Source organism: Pristis pectinata, chromosome 8 (genome assembly GCF_009764475.1).
Source record: "Pristis pectinata isolate sPriPec2 chromosome 8, sPriPec2.1.pri, whole genome shotgun sequence".
In the NCBI taxonomy this organism is placed as follows: Eukaryota; Metazoa; Chordata; class Chondrichthyes; order Rhinopristiformes; family Pristidae; genus Pristis; species Pristis pectinata.
The window spans coordinates 35,713,953-35,735,598 of NC_067412.1; the positions used below are offsets into that span (position 1 = coordinate 35,713,953).

At 44.1% G+C, this 21,646-nt stretch overlaps 1 protein-coding gene across 3 annotated transcripts in view; it reads left to right on the forward strand.

The window, feature by feature from the left end:
* The window catches only part of LOC127573583 (interleukin-21 receptor-like), a 49,848-nt gene that overhangs the window by 12,895 nt on the left and 15,307 nt on the right, over positions 1-21,646 (forward strand). For all 3 annotated transcript variants that reach the window (XM_052021943.1, XM_052021945.1, XM_052021944.1), the window contains 4 exons: positions 3,383-3,579; positions 4,186-4,337; positions 12,518-12,686; positions 13,665-13,770. In XM_052021943.1, coding sequence (XP_051877903.1) covers positions 3,383-3,579; positions 4,186-4,337; positions 12,518-12,686; positions 13,665-13,770 — 624 coding nt within the window. The remainder of the gene's footprint in view (positions 1-3,382; positions 3,580-4,185; positions 4,338-12,517; positions 12,687-13,664; positions 13,771-21,646) is intronic.

A 21,646-nucleotide genomic window follows, 5' to 3' on the forward strand; every position in this document is an offset into this window, starting at 1 on the left:
AGAGGGCTGGACAGGGTAGAAGTTGAAATGTTTCTACTTGTGGGAGAGTCACGAACAAGGGAATATCACTACAAGATAAGTGGCCGGTCATTTAAAACTGAAGTACATAGAAACTTCCTCTTTCAGAGGGTAGTGATTCTTAGGAATTCTCTGCCCCAGAGGGTGGTGAAGGCCAGATCATTAGAAATATTTAAAGTGGAGATTGATAATTATTTGAAAGATTGAGGAATTGAGGGTTCTGAGGAACTGGCAAAGAAGAGGAAATGAGGCCAGCATAGATTAGCCATGATCATATTGAATGGCAGGGCAAAGTTGAGGGGCCTGGTGACCTACCCCTGCTGCTATTTTCTTGTGTTCTTATGCCGTAACCATTGTAAGATACTAGGTGGAAATTCCAGGATGCCTGTGTCCTGGGCAAACACAGGGAGACGATATAGATTGTGAATAGCTGAGGCCCAAGCACCAGTTCCTGTGGTACCCCACACTCCCAGCCTGCCAACCCGAAAACAATCTATTTACTTTCAATCTTCACTTTCTGACTGACACCCAATTCTCAATCCATGTCAATATGATACCTCTGTTCTCTGTGCCTTAACCTTGTTGACCAATCTCCTGTTAGAAGCATTATTGAACACCTTCTGAAGATCCAAATGCACCACATCCACCAGTTCCCTCTTATCTATTCTACTAATCACATTCTCAGAGAACTCCAGCGGATTAACCAAACGTGATTTTCCTTTCACAAATTCTTGCTAACTCTTCTCAATCTTATTATTCTTTTCAAGATGTTCTGTTATTACGTTCATCTTTGTAAGTTCCAGCATCTTCCCTAATACTGACACTGGGCAGCAGGGTGGTAGTTGCTTGTTCTCCCTCTCCCTCCTTTCTTAAATCATGAGGTCATATTCGCTACCTTCCAATCCATAGGAACAATTACAGAATCTATCGAACTTTGGAAGATGATAATATCTCTGAAGCCACCTCTTTCAAAATTCCAGGATGTAATTCATTGGGTTTTATCAGCCTTCATGCTCACCAATTTCTCCAGCACTTTTTTTTTTAATACTTAGTTTGTTCAGTTCCTCATTCTCACTCTTCATTCTTAAATAAGTCCAACAGGTGTTGTGTATCCTTTTCCATGAAGTCAGATGTAATGTAATTGTTTAATTCCTCTGCCATTTCCTTATTCCCCATGACCAAGATGAAGGATCTCGACCCAAAACATGGACTGTCCATTGTCTTCCACAGGTGCTGCCTGACTTGCTGAGTTCTTCCAGCAGTTTGGTTTTTTTCATGACATCAAATAGTTCTCTTTTATCCTCCCTGTGTTACATCCTCAAAGAACTCTACCAGATTGGTCATACATGATTTACCTTTCATAAAACCCATTTTGATCATGCTTGATCACCTTACGAATTTCTAATTGACTTGCTGTAACCTCCTTAATGTGGGCAGTCCCTGGGTTACGTAAGGGTTCCGGTGCTTGGAACTGTCCGTAAGCTGATTTCTGTGTGTCAGAAACGTCCGTCTTCTATAGTAGCGCATATTGTATCACTCTACATAATTCTTTCATTTCGTGAACATTTACCCTAACACTACCCATAATTAAACTAATGGAACATATACTGTATTCAATTATTAATAAATATCACAAAACATTTTATTTTTATTATTGCAATCTTGAAAAATGCTTTAAAAATGCTTGGGAGAATTTGTATAAAGTCTGATTTCCATAAGTCAGGTCATCCCTAACCTGGCAAGCTCCTGTAATAGATTCCAGATGACAGACATCAAACCATCTGGTCTATACTTTTCCCAATTTCTATCATTCTTCTTTCTTGAATGCCAGAACAGTTATTCAAGCCATACCTAGAGTCCTGCCTACAGATCTGGTCTCCACATTATGGGAAGGATGGGATTGCATTGGAGAGTGAGCAGAGAACATTTACGAGGATAACTCCAGAACGAGAAAACTGTAGCTATGAGGAAAGTTTGAACAGGCAGAGGTTTTTTAGAGGAACGAAGAAGGCTGAAAGGATTGAGGTGTACAAAATTATGAAGGACCTACAAATAGTAAATAAGAAGTACCTATTTCCATTAGCAGAGGGGTCAAAAAATGGGGGCGTGGATTTAAAGCAATGATGGAAAGATTAGTGGGGCATGAGGTAATTTTTTTCTTATTTGGAAGGTGGTTAAGGGTCTGGAACTTGCTGGTGCAAAGGGTGGGAGAGGCAGAAATGCTCACCACGATTAAACAGAATCTGGACGTAGACTTGCAGAGCCTTGAACTGCAGAGCTCTGCATGTCTCGTGGGATGAGGCTGGTTAGCTCCGACCCAGGAAAAAGGGACAGAAAGACTTCCAATGTTGTAAAATTTTCAGTGATTCCATGATATTGATTGGTTAGCATGGTGCTACCGGGCTATTCAACTTTATAAATGTCTGTCTTTCCAGTTTTGTGAAAAAGAAATACTAGGTCATGATCTGTATTGAGGGAGTGCTGCACCCTCAGAGGGACAGTACTGAGGGAGAGCTGCACCGTCAGAGTGGCAGTACTGAGGGAGAGCTGCACCGTCAGAGTGGCAGTACTGAGGGAGAGCTGCACCGTCAGAGGGGCAGTACTGAGGGAGTGCTGCACCGTCAGAGGGGCAGTACTGAGGGAGTGCTGCACCGTCAGAGGGGCAGTATTGAGGGAGTGCTGCACCGTCAGAGGGGCAGTACTGAGGGAGTGCTGCACCGTCAGAGGGGCAGTACTGAGACAATGCTGTGGCTGCATCAAAACAGCAAAATACTGTAATCTTGAAAGGGCAGTAATAAGGGACTGCTGTGGCTGCATCTATTGATAAGATGAAGAACCTTTGCATTGTCTGCTCCTCAAACAGGCTTAAAAGGTATAATGGTACTATTTTAAAGAATGCAAAATTGATGTTTTTGATCTCTCATACATCACTAAACTTGATTATTGACTCATTGCTGCTTGTGGGCTCTTATTGTGCCAGAAATGGTTACCATGAAATCTGCATTGCAAAAGTGAACAGATTTTAAAAGTAAATGGTTCTCTGTGAAGCTATTTGAGACAGAGTGAAAGAAGCAATGGAAAACTCCCTTTACCAGCCTTTATTTGTGTGTGTGTATTTTATAGTGAGTGCTGGAGATAAGCACATCCAACAGAAAACATTGGATGGTGAACTGGAGCCAATACCTTGAGGATTCCTTTCCCCCTCCTGGAAGCCAGTTCAGGCATTGTTACTACTTGTTACTTGAGATACCTCTAGAATGGGGAATGTACTTTACAGTACAGAAATGGACTCATTATCAGGTACCCCTGGAGTTTCTCTACCAGACCTTAAACCATGTGATATTTTCCCCATTTTCCATTTTAGGTTTTGGAGTAATTTATCTTGCAGTTTGACTGCAGCAACATGTTCTGATGAGGGCAAAGGTTTCGCTGTGTGCAGCTGTCAACTCTACCAAGATACAGGGATTACAACGGAAAACTACAACATGACCATCATGACAAAGAGCCATGGAGTCGAGACCAGCAGTGCAATGTGCTCTAACTTTTCCACAGCAGAAAACAGTGAGTATGAAAGTGCAATGGCAGAAGAGTCAGACGATGGAAGGGAAGTTGGTAGCCTGCCCCATCTAAGACAGGGATACCATGGGTTAAATATAGACTAAGGTTCCTCTTATATGGTCCCAACAAACAGTTTTCTCTGTCTGTGTTGCTTGCCACTCTCTCCTTTCTTTCTCTTCCCCTTTACCTCTTCGCTCTATTCTCCCCATATATGTTGAACTCTATTCTTATTTCCACACTCATTCTCTCTCTGTCTGCCTGTCTCTTACCCTCTCTTTTTCCATCTCAGTTTCTCTCTTGGAAAGCATGCTATCGAGTTCTGGTTCCATTTCAATTTGCCTTAAGATTCTACCCTACAATGTAATTCCTGAAATTTTGGGGAAAAGGCTCTATGCAATTTCCTTCCTTTTCTTCTTTTCAACTTGACACCCTGGATTTTGCATAACCAACATCAGCCTTGGCAACTTACTTCATTCCACTCAACTTCATCCACATCCATTTTCCCATAGCCACTGCACACCTGTGACTTCAGTAGACCTTGTGAGCTTGAATATTGTTGTCTATGTATTTCATAGTTCAAACTTCTAAATGAAATCTTTTTCTCCCCAGTTAAACTCATTGCACCATTCAATTTCACCGTCTCAACCATAGATCCATGTGAGGCGTACAACTTCACATGGCAAATAGTCTATGGTGAAATGGATTACATTAACGAAATTGAGTATGAGCTAAGATACAAGAGGATGCAAGATAACTGGGAGGTAGGACTGCAGTCTAATTTTTTTCTGATACTTAATGATATGGTTCAGTCTTCCATAGCTGCTGTCCATTATACCAGTGCAACTGCTTTCCCTATTCTACTCAAATGTACTGAATCTCACAGACATGGGTTCCACAAGCAATAGCTTTTAAAAGGGGACTGTTCAATGGACACACTACAAACAATGATTCTTGCTGGAGTATAGTTAGACAGATATAATTCTCCCCAGAATGAGGATTACATGCACACTGACAATCACTGCAGCAGAATTCTACAGCCACTCGCTAGGAAACAAGTTCCATAGACAGTGATTCTAACCAGAGTACGGTTGCACAGATGGTGACTCTCATTGGGATACAGTTCCACAGACAGTGCAGAACAGACCAATAGACATTAATTCCCATAAAATAATGGATTACATACACTGGAGTACTAGAGTACAGTTCCAGAGTGACTTTCACTGGGACATGTTTCCACAGACACTGACTCTCACTGGGTGGGAAAGGACTGGGGAGTGAGGAGAGAATGGGATGAAATTTACTTTGTTCAGTTGCAGTATGTGGTTATTGACCATTCCTATTTGGCTTTGAGAAGCTGGTGGTTAGGCATCTTGATCTGCTGCAGCCTGTGTCCTGAAGGTACTCCTAGGTACCTGGGTGGGAAATTCCAGGAATTAGACCAATGATGAAGGAATGGTGATACATTTCATAAATCAGCATGGTGTGTAGCTTGAAGGGGAACCTGCAGGTGGTGATGTTTCATCTACTTGCAGTCCTTATCTCCCCTGATGATCAAGGTCAAAGGTTTGGGAGGTGCTGTCAGCATCGCCCAGGAGAGTAAGTTATTATTGAACACACTATAGAGCCAAAGGGCAATAATGGTGGAGAGATGCATCTTTAAGATGGTGGATAGTGCCAATCAAGCAGGCTGCATTATCCTGGTTGTTGTTGAGTGTTGTCAGAGCTGCACTTAGTCAAGTGGAGACTATTCCATTGTGCTCCTGAGTTCTACCTCAGTCGGTGAAAAGTCTTTAGGTATCAATATGTGAGTCACTCATGGCTGGATATCCAGCCTTTGACCTGCTCCTGTAACTAGAGTATTAATGCCCAGTTCAGTTTCTAGTTGAGGGTGCCCCTGAGCATATTGATGGTGGGGGACTCAGTGACGGTGGTGCCATTGAATATGGTAGGTGATTAGATGGGGAACCAAACCATATTTTGTTGGCAAAATGCTGGAGTCAATAATCAAAGAGAAATAAACTACTCATATAGGAAAGCGGAATATAATCAAACCTAGTCAACATGGTTTTGCGAAATGTAAATCATGTTTGACAAATTTTCTTGAATTCTTTGAGGATGTCACAGAGAGGGTTGATAGAGGAACCTGAAGATGTGCATTTAGATGTCCAAAAGAAATTTGATAAAGTGCCACATAAGAGGCTGTTGCATAAATTAAGAGGCCAAGGTTTTGGAGGAAGTTGTGTTAGCATGGAGTGAAAACTGGCTGTCATATCGAAAACAGAGTTGGAATAAATGGGTCCTTTTCAGGCTGGAACAAATTAACTAGTGGAGTACCCCAGTGATTGGTTCCTGGCACTGAGTTGGCACTCAGAGGCAATGAAAAGTAAGGGTTCGTAAGTTTGCCGATGAAATGAAAGTAGGTGAAAGGGCGTGTTGTGATAAGAACATTGTGATCCTGCAACAAGCATAGATTGAGTGATTGGGTGAAAACCTGTCAAATGGAGTTTAATGTGGCAAAGTGTGAAGTCATGCACTTTGGCAAGAGGAATCAAAAGGTGGATTATTATCTAAATAGAGAGAGAGACTGCAAATAAGGATTAAACAGTTGGATGTCAGTATATCTGGGAGGGTAAGGAGAATCGACTTACAAAAACAAGATACTGATGATATCAGAAATCTGAAATTAAACAAAGTGGGAGACTCTGAAGGAAATATTTCATAATTCTCAATAGATATATTCAATTAAGAAATAAAAACTCGTAAGAGAAGGATGATGCATCCGTGGCTAACTTAGAATGTTAAGGATGGCATCAAATTAAAAGAAAATGCACGGAATGTTGTGAAGATTGGGAAAACATTAGAAATGAACAAAAGATGGCTAAAAAAGCGAAGAGAGGGGCAATAGGTTGTGAGAGTAAGCCAGATGACAGGTAGAGCTTCTGTGAGCATTTCTGGGGAGTTAATAATGGGAAATAAGGAAATAGCAGAGATTTTGAACAAATACATTGTCGTAGAGTTATAGACCATGGAAACAGGCTCTTCGGCCTAACTTATCCATGTTGACCAAGTTATCTACTTGAGCCAGTCCTGTTTCCCTGCATTTGGCACATATCCCTCTAAACCCTTCCTATCCATGTACCTGTCTGTATATCTTTTCATGGTGGAAGATATTAGACTAATGAGGGAGGGACTTAACACAATCACCATCACCAGAGAAAATTAAAAGAGATGGCTACAGAGATAAGAGGTGCATTAATTAGGATCTTCCAAAGTTCCCCTGATTCTGGAATGTTCCCAATGGACTGTAAAACTGGGCACGTAATGCCCCTTCTGAAGAAAGGAGGGACACAGGAAACTGTAGGGTAGTTAGTGTGACATCTGCCATTGGGAAAATGTTGGAACACATTATCAAGAAAGCAGAATGCAGGCATAGTAAGCAACTAACAAGGCAAATGGAATATTGGCCTTTATTGCAAAGAGGATGGAGCTTAGAAGTAGGCAAGTCCTGCTACAATTGTGCCGGGCATTGGCAAGAACACACCTAGCATATTGTGCATAGTTTTTGTCTCCTTATACAAAAAGGGGTAGAAGGTGGTATTGGAGGCAGAGCAGAGAAGGTCTCAAGGTTGACGCCTAAGATGGAGGTGTTGCTTTTTGAAGAAAGGTTGGGCATGTTGAGCTTATGCACATTCCCATCCAGAAGAATGGGAGGTGATCTTATTAAAACACGTACGATTCTGAGGGGGCTCGACAGGGTAGATGGTGGGGGAAGCTCAGTGAGGGCGGTACCATTGAGTCTTCTCTTGGGGTCATCTACATTCTGGGGAAAATTTTTACAGATAAGAGGTCACCCACTTAAGAGGAGATAAGAATTTTTTCTTTAGAGGGATAGTGAATCTCTGGAACTTTCTACCTAGAGCACTGTGGAGGTGGAGTCATGTAGTATATTCAATATTGAGATATTTGCTTCATAGGGGATTTGAGGTGAACCGGCAAGGAAGTAGACCTGAGGACATAGATCAACCATGGTCTTATTGAATGGTGGAATAGGCTTGAGGGGCCATAAGGCCTTCTGTCACTATTCCTTATCCTCCTGTGTTCTTATGCTGGAAACACTCAGTGGGTCAGGCAGCATCTGTAAAGACAGAGAGTAAACATTTCGGATCAGTGACCTTTCATCAGACTGGATAGCCTATTAACAGGACATGGGGAAAGAGCAGGACATTGGGATGAGTGTGGACCGGCCATGCATGTGCTGGAACATCTGGTGATCCCAGGTGCATGGTGTTGAAGAGCTACAAGTGTGACTGTCAACCTGCAGCTCCCTCCAGTGGTAGCTTCAGGTATTCCACATTTTGCCCTGGGGTTAGAGCCACATGGAGGTGTTACCATTGCTCTCCTTCCCTCTGTAAGATGGCAGCTAAAAGGAAGACCAAAGTGGTATGAATATGGAAATAGGACTTAAGATACTAAGGGGAACTCTGACTGGAACAGAAGATGATAGGGCGACTTGGGTTCAATTCCCGCCTCTATCTGTAAGGAGTTTGTACGTTCTCCCCCTGTCTATGTGGGTTTCCTCTGGGTGCTCCGCTTTCCTCCCACATTCCAAAGACGTACAGGTTAGGAAGTTGTGGGCAAGCTATGTTGGCGCCGGCAGCGTGGCAACACTTGCGGGCTGCCCCCCACAACACTCTACGTAAAAGATGCATTTCACTATGTGTTTCTATGTACATGTGACTAATAAACATATCTATCTATCTACTGGACTGAGTGTTGAAAGATCCCCCTGTGGTTCTAATTTAGGCACTTCCTCCTGGCCAAGGGTCTTGAAGCAAGCAACAGAGGACTAACTAGTTCCTGCTAGGTCTACAGCCTCAGAACTGGGTTCGAAGATGATATGCTGGCCTAAAAGCAAGTTGTGGATGATTTGGAGTTAGATATTAGACATCTCATCTGAAAGACAGCTCCTCAGTATCGCCTTGCTGACAGCACAACGCTAGCTCAGTAATACAAAAACAAAATGCTGCAGATGCTGGATATCTGTAAAACAAAACCTGAAAGTGCTAGAAATACTCAGCAGTCAGGGACCTAAAGCTTCAGGTGGATGAGAACTAGGAGTAGTTAGAGGCCAAACAAGTTTAAGGTTGCAGAGAAAGGTTGGGGGAGAGACAAGAGAACAAAAGGAAAGGTGTGGAGGTCAGGAGAGACTGCATGACACAGGTGGTGATGGTGCTGGCTGAGGGATGGTGGTGAAGGTGTGTAGGGGGGAGGCGGACATAGGAGGAGACAAATAGAATCTGAACCTGCCAGCTGAGGAGATAGACCCCATTATAGAATGGGGCACTGTTCTTCTAGTTTACATTGAGCCTCGTGGAAACAGTGTAACAGGCCAAAGAAGAGAGGTCAGTGTGGGAGTTGGATGGCAAATTAAAGTGACAGGCAGCTGGAAGCTCAGGGTCATCCTTGTGGACTGAACAGAGGTGTTCTGCAAAGTGGGCGACTAATCTGTTCTTGGTTTCCTTGATGTAGCGGAGACCATACTGTGACCATCGATTGCAGTACACTAAATTGGAAGGGAAAAGGCAAAGGAGCAGGTTTTGCATCTCCTATGGCTGTATGGGAAGGTGCTGTGAGAAAGGTGGTGGGTGCTGTGGAGGTGGATGAATTGTCCAGAGTGTCCTGGCCGGATCGGTCCTTCCTGGAGAGATTGGTTACTTCCTGGAGGGATTAGTCCCTTTGGGATGCTGGAAGGGGAACAGGGGGGAAGATGCCCCCTCTAATGGTTGCTTCAGGTACTGCCCCAGTCCTCACATTGAATCTGTGACTATGCTCCCTGTATTTTGTACTATTATGCATCTCAATAGAAGAGAGGCAACAAAATGAAAACCATAACAGAGTGAATTTGGACCAGGGACTGAGGATGCCTCTAACAGCACTACCTCTTTAGTGTGGCACCTCCTACAGTTCCATCCTCATTTGTACTGCCCACTGAGAGTGCACTGCTTCCACATTACTCTGATTCCAACAGCACCACTCTCCCACAGTGCTACCTCTTAACAGTGCAGCACATCCTCAATGCTGTGCCTTGCAGTGCTCCCTTGGTTCTGCCCCTCTGACAGTACGACAATCATTCAGTATGACCCACCTGACTATCCAGCCTGTCCAGGTACACAGTGCTCCTTCGATCCTGCCCTCTCGGTATTGCATTGCTTTCTCAGTACTGCCCCTTAGGCTATGTTATATTTCCTTACAATTGTCCAATGATACAGTGCCACCTCAGTGCTGTCCCTCAAAGAGTGACGCGCTCTACTAATACTGCCTGAATGAAAAAGCAGTGCTCCGTCAGTATTTACTCTCTGACAGTGCAATGCCCTCTCATTACATAACCTCTACAATGCAGTAATCTCTCTATTCTGCCCTTCCAACAGCGCAGCAATCCCTAAGTACTGAGCCCTGACAGTTCTGCATTCTGTCATTGCTACCCACCAAATAGTCCAGCACTCCTTCAGTATTGCTCATCCAACAGTTCAAAACCTTTGACATTCAATGACAATACCATCGCTGAGTCCCCCGGGATCAATATACTTAGGGACAGTATTGATCAGAAACTCAATTGGACCAGCCAGATGGATAGTGTGGTTATAAGACAGGTCAAAGGCTGAACATCCTATGGCAAGTGCTTCATCTAACGCCCAGAGCCTTTCCTTTATCTACAAGGCACATGATGGAACACTCTCCACTTGCCTTGATGAGTGCGACTCCACCCACTTGAAGAAGCTCAACACCATCCAAGACAAAGCAGCCAGCTTGATTGGCACTTCATCAATCAGTCATTCCCACCACCAACAGTGCACAGTGACTGTAGTGTGTACCATTCACAAATTACATGACAATTACTTGCCCAGGCTACTCCAGTGGAATCTCCCAATCCCAATCCCAATCTCAATCCCAATCCCACTATGAATGACAAGGGCAGCAGGTACATGGGGACCACCAGATGCAGCTCCCCCTCTGAGTCACACACTGACCTGAACAGGAAATATATCTCACTGGTCCTTCATCATCATGGGGTCTAAATCCTTCCCATTAACACCATGGAAGTACCTTCACCTGAAGGAGTGCAGTGGTTCAAGAAGAGAGTTCACCTTCTCAAGGGCAATTAGGGATGAGCAATAAATGCTGGCCTTGCCAGTGATGCCCAGATTCTCAAAATTTATTTTAAAAATTCCCTCAGTACTGTCCCTTTTAAAGTACTCTGCCTTCATAGTACTACCCATCTGACAGATCCGCACTGTCCCTCAAGCTACGTAGCACTCCATCACCATTGCCTTTCTGGCAGTGCAGCACTCCCTCAGTACTGCCCCTCTGGCAGTGCAGCACTCCCTGAGTACTGCCCCTCTGACGGTGCAGCACTCCCTCAGTACTGCCCCTCTGACGGTGCAGCACTCCCTCAGTACTGCCCCTCTGACGGTGCAGCACTCCCTGAGTACTGCCCCACTGACGGTGCAGCACTCCCTGAGTACTGCCCCGCTGATGGTGCAGCACTCCCTCAGTACTGCCCCTCTGACGGTGCAGCTGTGATGATATTGAGTGTACCTGTTCTAGAGTGCTAAACTTAAGCCAAGACCTTAATTCTTATAGGTGTCTATCAGCACCCTCACTTTAGGGAGATTATACTATATCAACCGACAAGGCTTAGACTAATTTACTTCACTAGTTTAGCCTCTGTACTGAAGGGATTTAGCTGTCAATAATCACTATTTCGAGCCGTGGGTCCCCCCCCCCCCCCACCACCAACGAAGGAGGAGATGCTTGCAGCTAACATAGCTGATTAAACACAGTTAGTTCCATTTAAAAGAAGCACATATACTTTGAGGAGTAATTTCTAACAGAGATTGTAATTCTACAAAGGATTTCCAAACACAAGTACAGTTCATACAAACTAGAAAAACATACCAAGAGTTGCAGACAAACATGTCGTCTGTTGCAGAAAGAAGGCTCTGGGAAGAGATCCTTCTTGGGTCAAGGCTGAAGTGTGGACTCTATGTCTTCATCTCTGTAACTCCTCCCCGCCCTCACTGCATTTGAATATTTATACCTTTTTTTGCCAGTCATCCAGTGACGACCTCATCTGCATGTGATGTTTTCACAACTGCATCGATCAGGTCAAATGGCTGGAGCCTTAGGTTGACATAGACAATGTTGTTTCTTCTGATTAGGTTGCAGTCTCAATTAAGTCGACAATAGGCTTTCTGAGCCTGGACAGTATTGTTTCTCAAGAAGTAAAGAGTTCTAGTTAAAGATTAACAACAAACATCTTGAACCTTTGACAATTTCTTCAAAGCTGAGTTTAGCAAAAAGCCTCCTGACCCTGGATAGTGAATATCCATCACATGCACTCCCTCAGTACTGCCCCTCTGACAGTGCTGCACTCCCTCAGTACTGCCCCTCTGACAGTGCAGCACTGCCTCAGTACTGCCCGCCTGACAGTGCAGCACTCCCTCAGTACTGCCCCTCTGACAGTGTAGCACTCCCTCAGTACTGCCCCTCTGACAGTGCAGCACTCCCTTAGTACTGCCCCTCTGATGGTGCAGAACTCCCTCAGTACTGACCCTCTGACGGTGTAGCACTCCCTCAGTACTGCCCCTCTGGCAGTGCAGCACTCCCTTAGTACTGCCCCTCTGACGGTGCAGCACTCCCTCAGTACTGACCCTCTGACGGTGTAGCACTCCCTCAGTACTGCCCCTCTGGCAGTGCAGCACTCCCTCAGTTTTACACTGCAGTGTCAGCTTGGAATTTTTGCTCAAATCCCTTTGACTCTGGGCTGATGGGGCTTCCCACATCCAGCATTGACTGTTCAGAAGCTGCCCAATTCTGAATGAGATGAAGTAAACCAGCAAAGTGATGAATAATGAATTGAACTATTCTGTTCAATCTGCAGCTCCAGATATCCAAATATGATCAAAGTAACCGGGGGCTTCTCCAGCTGGTTGCCTCGGAGCTCGCGGAAGACACGGAACACGTGGCACAGATCCGCAGCCGGCCTGCCGTGAACTCCGGGTATAAGGGGATCTGGAGTGACTGGAGTCCCCCGGTGAAGTGGAAAACAGGTCAGAGGCCATGCAAGATCAGGGGAGGGGGCACTTGATGTCTCCATTGTGCATCTGAACTGCCAAAGGCAGACTGCTAGGGACAGAGAGAAGGGTGGGGAGGGAAGAGGAAGCAGTGGGTGTGGGGAGGGGGCTGAAAGAGGATGATGGGGTGGGGTGGAAGGTGAGGGAGTGGGGTTGTGGATGCGGAAGAGGAATAAGGGAGGACGAGGAGTTTGAGAAGACGTGAAGGAACATTGGTATAAAGTAGGGAATGTGAGGTGGTAGACGGCAGGAAGAGGTTAGAGCCGGGGGGGGGGGGGGGGGGGGGGTGGCGGTGGTGTAGGGTGAGAAGGTCTGGTGGGGTCTGCTTTAGTGAATGTGGAATGGGATAGGCAGGGAAACTCCTCACGTTCTTCTCCCTTGATGTGAAGATAACACTGTAGTGATTGTGGGAATTTTACTTTAGCCACATAGCTGATAGGTTTCCTCCCTGACTTCCCAGTTCCCTTCTATTCCTAAGTTTTACCTCCTTGACCCATGACCTACTTGCATTGACTCCTCCACTGACTCCTTTACTGGTCAGTGTTCTCCGATTGCCAACAAGCTCAGAGGTCGCTGAGTTCAGCCATACTCAAGAGCCTCACTCTAACCACAGCTGTTCAGCTGTACCTCCAGTCGGCTCTGAGTCTCACTTGGATTCAGGTCTTCAAAAGTCAATCCCTTATCCAACCAGGCATTCTTCACGTGTGAACCCAAGCAATGAATGTCTGCTGCCTGTTTGACAATAGGCATCACTGCTGAGCCCACTTCTATGTTTGTGCGTCCCTTCCTGCCTTCTGTGTCTGCATTCCCCAGCCAAATACTTTGATTGTCCCAGGACAGTGGTGGTTATCCATTACTGAACAAGTCTGGGTAGCACTTCGGCTTAGAAAACAACATTAAAAATGAAAATAGCAATAACATCACAAGAAACTTGTCTTTTTTTGTACCCTCCAGATTTGTGTAAAACCAATACTGGCCAGGTGTCTTTGATAATGATTGTGTGTGGGGTAGTATCTGTGATCTTCGTTTTCATTGCCGTGATGACCAATAAACCCGAAAGGTAAGAGAACCATACATCTCCTTCACCTTTGACTCTGGCAGACCATTCACCATCATCAGAGGGTAGAAGGTGAAGTGACGCGATATTACTTACTGTTCTATTCATCATAAACTTCGGAATACCTCCCTGTATGTCTATTGCCTGTGACTGCAAAAACACCTACCAAAGCAAACATTCACCAAACCAACTCACATTTGGATCTTCTCTCTTCCACATTCACTCTCTTCGACACCCTCTCCAAGTCTCCTGCATGTTCTTCTGCTCACTCTCCAACATCTCTCTCTCTCCTCAAACCCTCTCTCTCCCCTGAACATTTCCTCACTCTTTTTGATGCCCTCTCCTACCCTCTCTCCCTTATACTGCCAGTCTCCCTCCTATCACTTCTTCTGCAACCTTGCACCCTCTCAAATTCTCTCTTTTCTCCTCTACTTGCATGCTTTCCTATTCTCCCTCTCTCCAAATTCCTGTCTTCCCAACGTTCCCTCTATCCCAGTCTCTATCCTCTCCACTCTATTCCACAGTCTTCCATTTTTCCTTCTTTGCCCACCCCTGATCTCCTGCACACTTTCTCAGTCCCATTTAAACTCCCTCACCCATTTTATCTTCACCCTTTCCAGCTCCCACCCTCCTTCTCTCTCTTCAACACCTTCTCCTCTCTGTTCCTCTGAAGATTCTCTCTAAGTCTGCGTGTCTCGTTGAAGACGCTGTCGGCATGGGATGAGATTGGGTGGAAACTCATCCATTGTCATATCTGCTGCAGTGTTGCAGAAATAACTGGAGGTGATGGTATTCAACAAAGGAGAAGGTGTAATTAGTAATCTTAAATAGAGATTAATTCTGGAGAAGTTTCTTTCAGGAATGTTAGCAATTTGTAGATTCTTAACCTCCATGACCCATTCTATTTTATTAATGTTACTGGTCTGTTGAAATTTTATTGTAAATTTAATTCTTGAATCTGAAATATTTTGCATTCCATCTTTATTCAATTGTCTCTATTACTTCTTTCAATTTATGCATTTAACGACTGTAACATTTTGGTGGTATTGAAAAGCATCAACGTTCTGAGTAAAAGGAGTTGAGCTGTTGACTCCTAGATTGCTTTCCGTACAGCATGTCTTGCCTCATTCCATCTCTGTAATCTCACTCAGGCCTACAAACCCTTCAACACTTTGCATTCATCCACCTCCTTGTCTGTTACCTATTCCCTTGGCTGAACCTCTGGGGTCTAAGCTTTCAGCTGTCCTGTCTGCAAGCTCCATTCTCCTCTTTTCCTTTAAGACACTTGTTCAAGCCTAACTCGTTTAGATGAAGATGTTAGTTTATCCCTCTTAATGGATTCTTCTTTTGGCTCCAGTTTTGTTTCATTACGCTGCTGTGAAGAGCCTTGGCATGCCTTTCCACTTCCAAAGCACAGTGTATTGCAGACTTCCATAGGTGAACACCAGGTACAAATTGGCACTGCTCTGTCTGGGGATGAAAACTTGCAGAGCAGCTATTGCCAGCTTCTTCCTCTGGGATTACGGAGCTTGTGATAATAAGGTTAGAGAATGAAGAGAAAATCAGGCTGGATCTTGTTGTAGGAGATTCTCCTCCCTTCTCCAGAGTAATTCATCTCCAGTCGGCAAGGGAAATTTCGTGGTGTAGTTTGTAGCACTCACTTTATTAGTAACTGGTTTCAGAGAGGAAGACTGGCTGTTCAACTTCCATTTCTGACTTCTGATTTAAGATGTGTTGGCTCAAGATTTTGCCTTAGCTGCTTGCCAGCTAGAGTCACTAGTTAGCTTGCTGCTGAACTTGCTGTCATCAGGAGCAGATCCTGCTGCACAAACCTCTGCTAAGGTTGCAGCTTCAAGCTGATCGGTGAAGCCCAGAGCAGCACAAGTCTCATTGATTATAACTCCCAGCAACAGCTGGTGAAGGCACAAAGCCCGGGTTGATCTGGCTGTCGTTTCCATCAAGATGTTCGGACATTTGTCAATGTCTCGTTGTCACATTGTAAGGACTTGGCTGCTTTAAAACATTGAGAGAAGGAGAAATTTCATAACTTATACAGAGTCTTGCTGGTCACACCTTCACTCTTGTCTGCAGTTTTGGTCTCCTTATTTGAGGAAGGATGACCTTGCTATGGAGGGAGTGCAGCCAAGATTCTCCAGACTGATCCCTGGGATATCAAGAGTGACATATGAAGAGAGATTGGAATGATTGGGCTTATATTCACTGGAGTTTGGAAGAATGAGAGGGGACCTCATTGAACCTTATAAAATCCTAATAGGATGGACTAGATGTAGAAAGGACGTCCAGAACCGGGGATCACCGCCTAAGGAAATGGGATAAGCCACTTAGGACTGAGATGAGGGGAGATTTCTTCACCCAGAAGATGGTGAACCTATGGAATTCTCTACTGCAGAATGCAGCTGAGGCCAAGTAATTAAATATATTCAAGAAGGAGTTAAATTTAGTTCTAAAGGCTAAAAAGATCAAGGAATATGGGGAGGAAGCAGGAATAAGGTACAGAATTTGGATAATCAGCCAATTGTCATATTGAATGGTGGAGCAGGTTTGAAGAGCTGAATGGCCAACCCTTGCTCCTGTTTTCTGTGTTTGTATGTAACTCAATGGGTCATGAATCTTTGGAACGCTGCGCCCCAGAACCTTGTGCATGCTCATTCCTTAAATTTATTCAAGGCAGAGATGGGTAGAATTTTGGAACAGGGAATAGTGTGGGATGGGATCTTACTGAATGGTTGAAGAACTGAATGAGCTATTCATGATCTTCTTTCTTATGTTCTGATATTACGCCTGTGGGCTTTTCTTCCACAAGCTCTTTTTAACATCAGAAGCCAAGCTATATTCTCCTCTCTTAACATTGCAGAGCCATCCAGTTTATGTTAGAAAGTCTGTTGTTCCATCATTTAATGAGGTTTGGCTGTTAATTCCATAATTGCCCTCAGTGTTCACAAGGTTCTTGGTCCTGATCACCTAGCATCTCCCATCCCCCCACTTCCATTGGAAAGTTTGTGCACATCTGTGAGGACCCTGTAACACTGCATGAGCTCATCTGATCTTGGATGAAATAGATCACTTTCCATTCATTGCAGAAAACAAAAACATCTCAAGTATCATTGTGAAGAGCCCTAATAATCCAACCACTCTTCATGTATCGCATTGTACAGAACCCTAATAAACCCCAATAAACTGTCCTTCCCATTCACCTCCACTGCATTGAATCCTTGTAAGCTAACTCCTTGCCAATCACTCCCATTGCACAGAATCCAACAAGATCATAAGATCACAAGACAAAGGAGCAGAAGTAGGCCATTCAGCCCATCGAGTCTGCTCCATGAGCTAAATTAATACTATTCCTATCTAGCCCCAATTTCTGGCCTTATCCCCATATTCCTTGATACCTTGACTAATTAGATACCTATCAATCTCCCCCTTAAACGCCTCCAATCATCAGGCCTCCACCTCTGTACGTGGCAAAGAATTCCATAATTTCACTACCCTCTGGCTAAAGAAATTTCTCCTCATCTCTGTCTTAAACAGGTACCTTCTAATTCTAAGATTGTCCCCTCTAGTCCTGGACTCACCCACCAAGGGAAACAGCTTAGCCACATCTACTCTGTCCAGTCTTTTCAACATTCTAAATGTTTCTATGAGGTCCCCTCTCATTCTTCTGTACTCCAGTGAGTACAGTCCAAGAGCCGACCAATGCTCATCATATGTAAGCCAACCTCCTCTCCATTCACTCCTATTGCACAGAATCCCAATACACCCACCCCCTTCCCATTCATTCCCATTGTACCGAATCCAACTAAACCAACCCCTTCCCTTTCACTCCCATTATACAAAATCCCAAACAAACTCTCCCTCCCATTCACTCCCATTCCTTAGAATCCCATTAAACCAATCCCCTTCCTACTCACTCCAACTACATAATATACTAACAAACAAATTACTTTGCATTCATTCCCATTGCACAGAATCCCAATAACATAATTCCTTCCCATTCACTCCCGATATGGATAATCCCAGGAATTCACTCTTCTTGTATTGAATTCCAATGGATCAAGCTTTCCTTCTCCTCTGTGAATTCAACAGTGCTGTTGATGTGGTATTTTACTATGGGGACCTCACAGCTCAGAACAATACTACTCTCAAATGAGAACCACACATTAATTTCCAAGTGGGAGAAGTGGAGCAGTCCAGATCAGAAGCTGGAAATGATATTCCTTGCTGAACCCAGTGGAACTAAAGCCAATGTTATTGCCCTTGACTCCACTGCATACGTGTGCTGCTACTTGGGGATTTAAGGGATATGTGTGTTGGTGTGTCGCACACCAACCACAGAAGCATTTAGGGGAAGTAAAGTTCTAAACTTGAGCTGTGGCAACAGGATGGATGATGTAGAGCGGAAAAATAGAGCCTGCTATAGCATTTCTATTAAAGAGACCTGCTGGATTCTCCCTCCCCACACCCTTTCGCTTTTGCTCAATCACATTTCCACAGGAAGATTTTCATGACTTAATGTAAAAAAACAGAATTACGAGCAGAGCATATAGATTCTAAAAATAATGTTTTGCAGCTGTGGCACCAACCTCAAAGAAACAGCAAGTCACATCTGCTCAATCCCCCAGGTCCCACAGTAGCTTACTGTAATTCAGTACAGAAATACCAACGGTAAATAAAAGTAAAAAAAAACTGCATTCTGGAAAATTGAAATAAAAACAGAAATGTAGTTCCGATCTACTGAAGGATCTTTACCGAAACATTAATTCCTTTTCTCTATCCACAGATGCTGCCTGTTTTGATTTCAGAGATACCAACAAGATGTTTAGCCCTATCCATTTTGCTGATTTTTTTTCATTCCCCACTGGAGCACTGTGCTAATCCCACCGACTCAACCTGTTTCATTGTTTTTTATATCCACTTCCAATAGCCATCTCTTTAACTTGCTCCCAAGGTCTCAGCCTCAGCCATCTCTGGGTCTGAATTCCACAACCTCACTACCCTCTTGTAAAGGACAGGAAAGTGAAGTTGACGCCAAAGATCAGATCAGCTATGTCCTTACTAAAAGGTGTTGGATGGTCTACTCCTTCCTGTACTCTCAGTTACGCCTGACAAAACTGACCTAATTCTTTTCAGAGTTAACAAAGTTAGTGGACAGGAGTGCCTAGGATCTTTCTTATATGGACTTCTGGAAGGCATTTTGCAACTTTCCATGACAGGCAAAGCTGAAGCTCATGGTAGCGAAGGCCAGTTACTGGCCTGACTGGGGAATTGGCCAAGCAGCAGGACACAGAGTGGTATAAACGGCTGGTTCCCAAGTTATCAGGGTACAAGTGAAGGTGTTTGCAATCATTCACCATATTTATTATTGACATAATAGAGAACCAAATATCCAATGAAGTGAATGATGAAGCTCTTCATTTGTCATTTCCAATCTGTCACAAGTTATTTTGCAGATTTCCTCCAATAAGTACCTTACATGGGGGTGGCGTGGGGGAAGCTGGGGTAAGACTTCAGCAACTTTGCTCTTCTGTGTTGGATTTGCTGAGAGTCCAACATCAGGTGCCAAACTGCAAGATGATTGTGAGTGGCAAACCATGCAGGGATTATCAGCGGTTAAAATGCGGAATTGACAACATTTCTCAGCATGATCCGTGCTAAGAATGAGAATGAGCTTGGGTTACACGAGGATAGGAGTTCTTCAACCAGTCAGTGAATTTTTTTAAGCGGTAATAGAGAACGTAGACAAGAGCAATGCAAATGGAATTATCTCTACATTTCCAAAAAGTGCCAAGTAAAAGGTGAATAAACTGGTTGGAGGATTGGGGACTAGAACTAAAGGATACAAAATAGAAGAGGTGAAAATTAGACTGCAGAGTAGCAGAAGTTGGAAAGTGAGTTCCCACAGGGATCAATGCTGGGACCATTGTTACTCACAATCTAATAAATTAGATCTTGGAATCATAAGTACCATTTCTAAAATCGCAGATGCTACTAACTTGGAGGATTGGGGTGAGGATGTGGAAGGTAGATAGTCAGTATTGAGGAGGGCTGCAACAGTTTAGAAGTCTGCAGGAATAAACTTGCAGCATGGGCCTACAGCTGGAAACAGGTAAGTGGGAGGTAGTGGGTAAGTTGTGCTGGCTGTGGCTGGCAACACTGAAGGAAGCTGGAGAAACAAAGGACTGCAGATGCTGGAATCTAGATGAAAAACACGATGATGCTGGAGGAACTCAGCAGGCCAGGCAGCATCTGTGGAGAAAAGCAGGCGGTCAACATCTCTGGTCAGGAGAAGAGGGTCCTGACCCGAAATGTTGACCGCCTGCTTTTCTCCACGGATGTGTTCAGCCATTCACACAGGGGTCCTGGGCTTGCACACGTGTTCTACGGGTCTGAGACTTACTGATGACACCACATCTACGCTCAATGGCTGGGATTCCTCAGCATTATCTGGGAATCGCCTTGCCAATCCTAACCAGTCAATCTTGGTGCAGGATGTGGGACACCTGTGGAATAGCAGGTAAAAGGAAAGACACATTTAATTATTCCTGAACATTTTTAATTCATTTAACTTTTTATTTGTAGAAGGATTTAGCATAATTCTTTTATGTAAAAATTATTTACATCAATTTTAATAGTCTTTAAATGACTCTGAATGCCAGAGACTAGTAAAAACTATTAGTCACTTGCCACCGTAACAGAAGCAAAGCTAGTCAGGGACGGTCCAGTGATGGAGTCTCTGCGTTACTCTGCTCAAGGCTAGACCTGATCTAGACTCTGCTACCTGCTTCAAGGCTGTAGAGGCTTCCTGCATCTGGCCCAGCTATGTGCCAGCATGTGGGGATTGTGGGCAGCAGTGCCAAACAGCAGGTTGGCTCTGTCACTTTAGATGTCTGGGAAAGAAAAAAAGGTTGAAAAATTAGGATTAAAATGGCAGAAAAGAGCAAAGGAATCGGGGAATTCAAATACGCAAATCGCTAAAAGTACTTTGTAAGTTAACAAGGATATAAAAATAAAACAGATACCAGGATCTAATTCTAGAATTAAAAAGTAGAGGTTAGTTTAAACTTGTATGACAACTTGGTTATACCTTATGGAATTTTATGACCTATTCTAGCTGCTATGTTATAAGAGGGTTACCGAGGCACTAGAGAAGGTTCAAAAGTATTTACCAAATGGTATCGAGTGGAAAGGATGAACATACTGTCTCCCTTCTGTTCAAAAGTAATGGCTGTTATGAAAGGCTTTTAATTGACACAGGCCATGCGTTCACTTGTTGGTGTGAGCAAGGCAAGGAGCTGCCAGTGTAAGACAATCACAAGAAAACCAGTGGATAATTCAGAAGAAACCTTGTTATCCAGAGGATGCTCAGAACGTGGAAGAGATGGATTTAAGGGGATGTTGGGTAAACATAAGGACGAAAAGAATGGAATAGATGGCGATGGGTGAGGAGGATGGAATGAGAGGACGCTTCACAGGAGCATAAACATCTACATGGAATATTTGGCTCAATGACCTCTTTCTGTGCTGGTGATTCTATGTAACATTCGGCATCTCACTACCTTAATAGAGGACAACTGAAAAATCTGGCACACAGGTCAGCTCTGGAATTCCAGAGTCCTGAAGGGTCTACAAGGGAGGAAAGATCTGCAGTGCTGTCTCTGCGGAGTTTCTCTCACTGTGTGTAAATTGCACCTGGTGTGCAGATGAGTGGTAGAGTATAGTAGGAGAAATTGATGGGAATGTGGGGAGAAATGGGTTATAGTAGGATTAATGTAAAATGGGATACCTGACGGTTGGCACAGACTCGGCAGGTTTCTGTGCTGTATCTCTATTTGACTCTATTTCTGCAGCCATCTGACCTCTC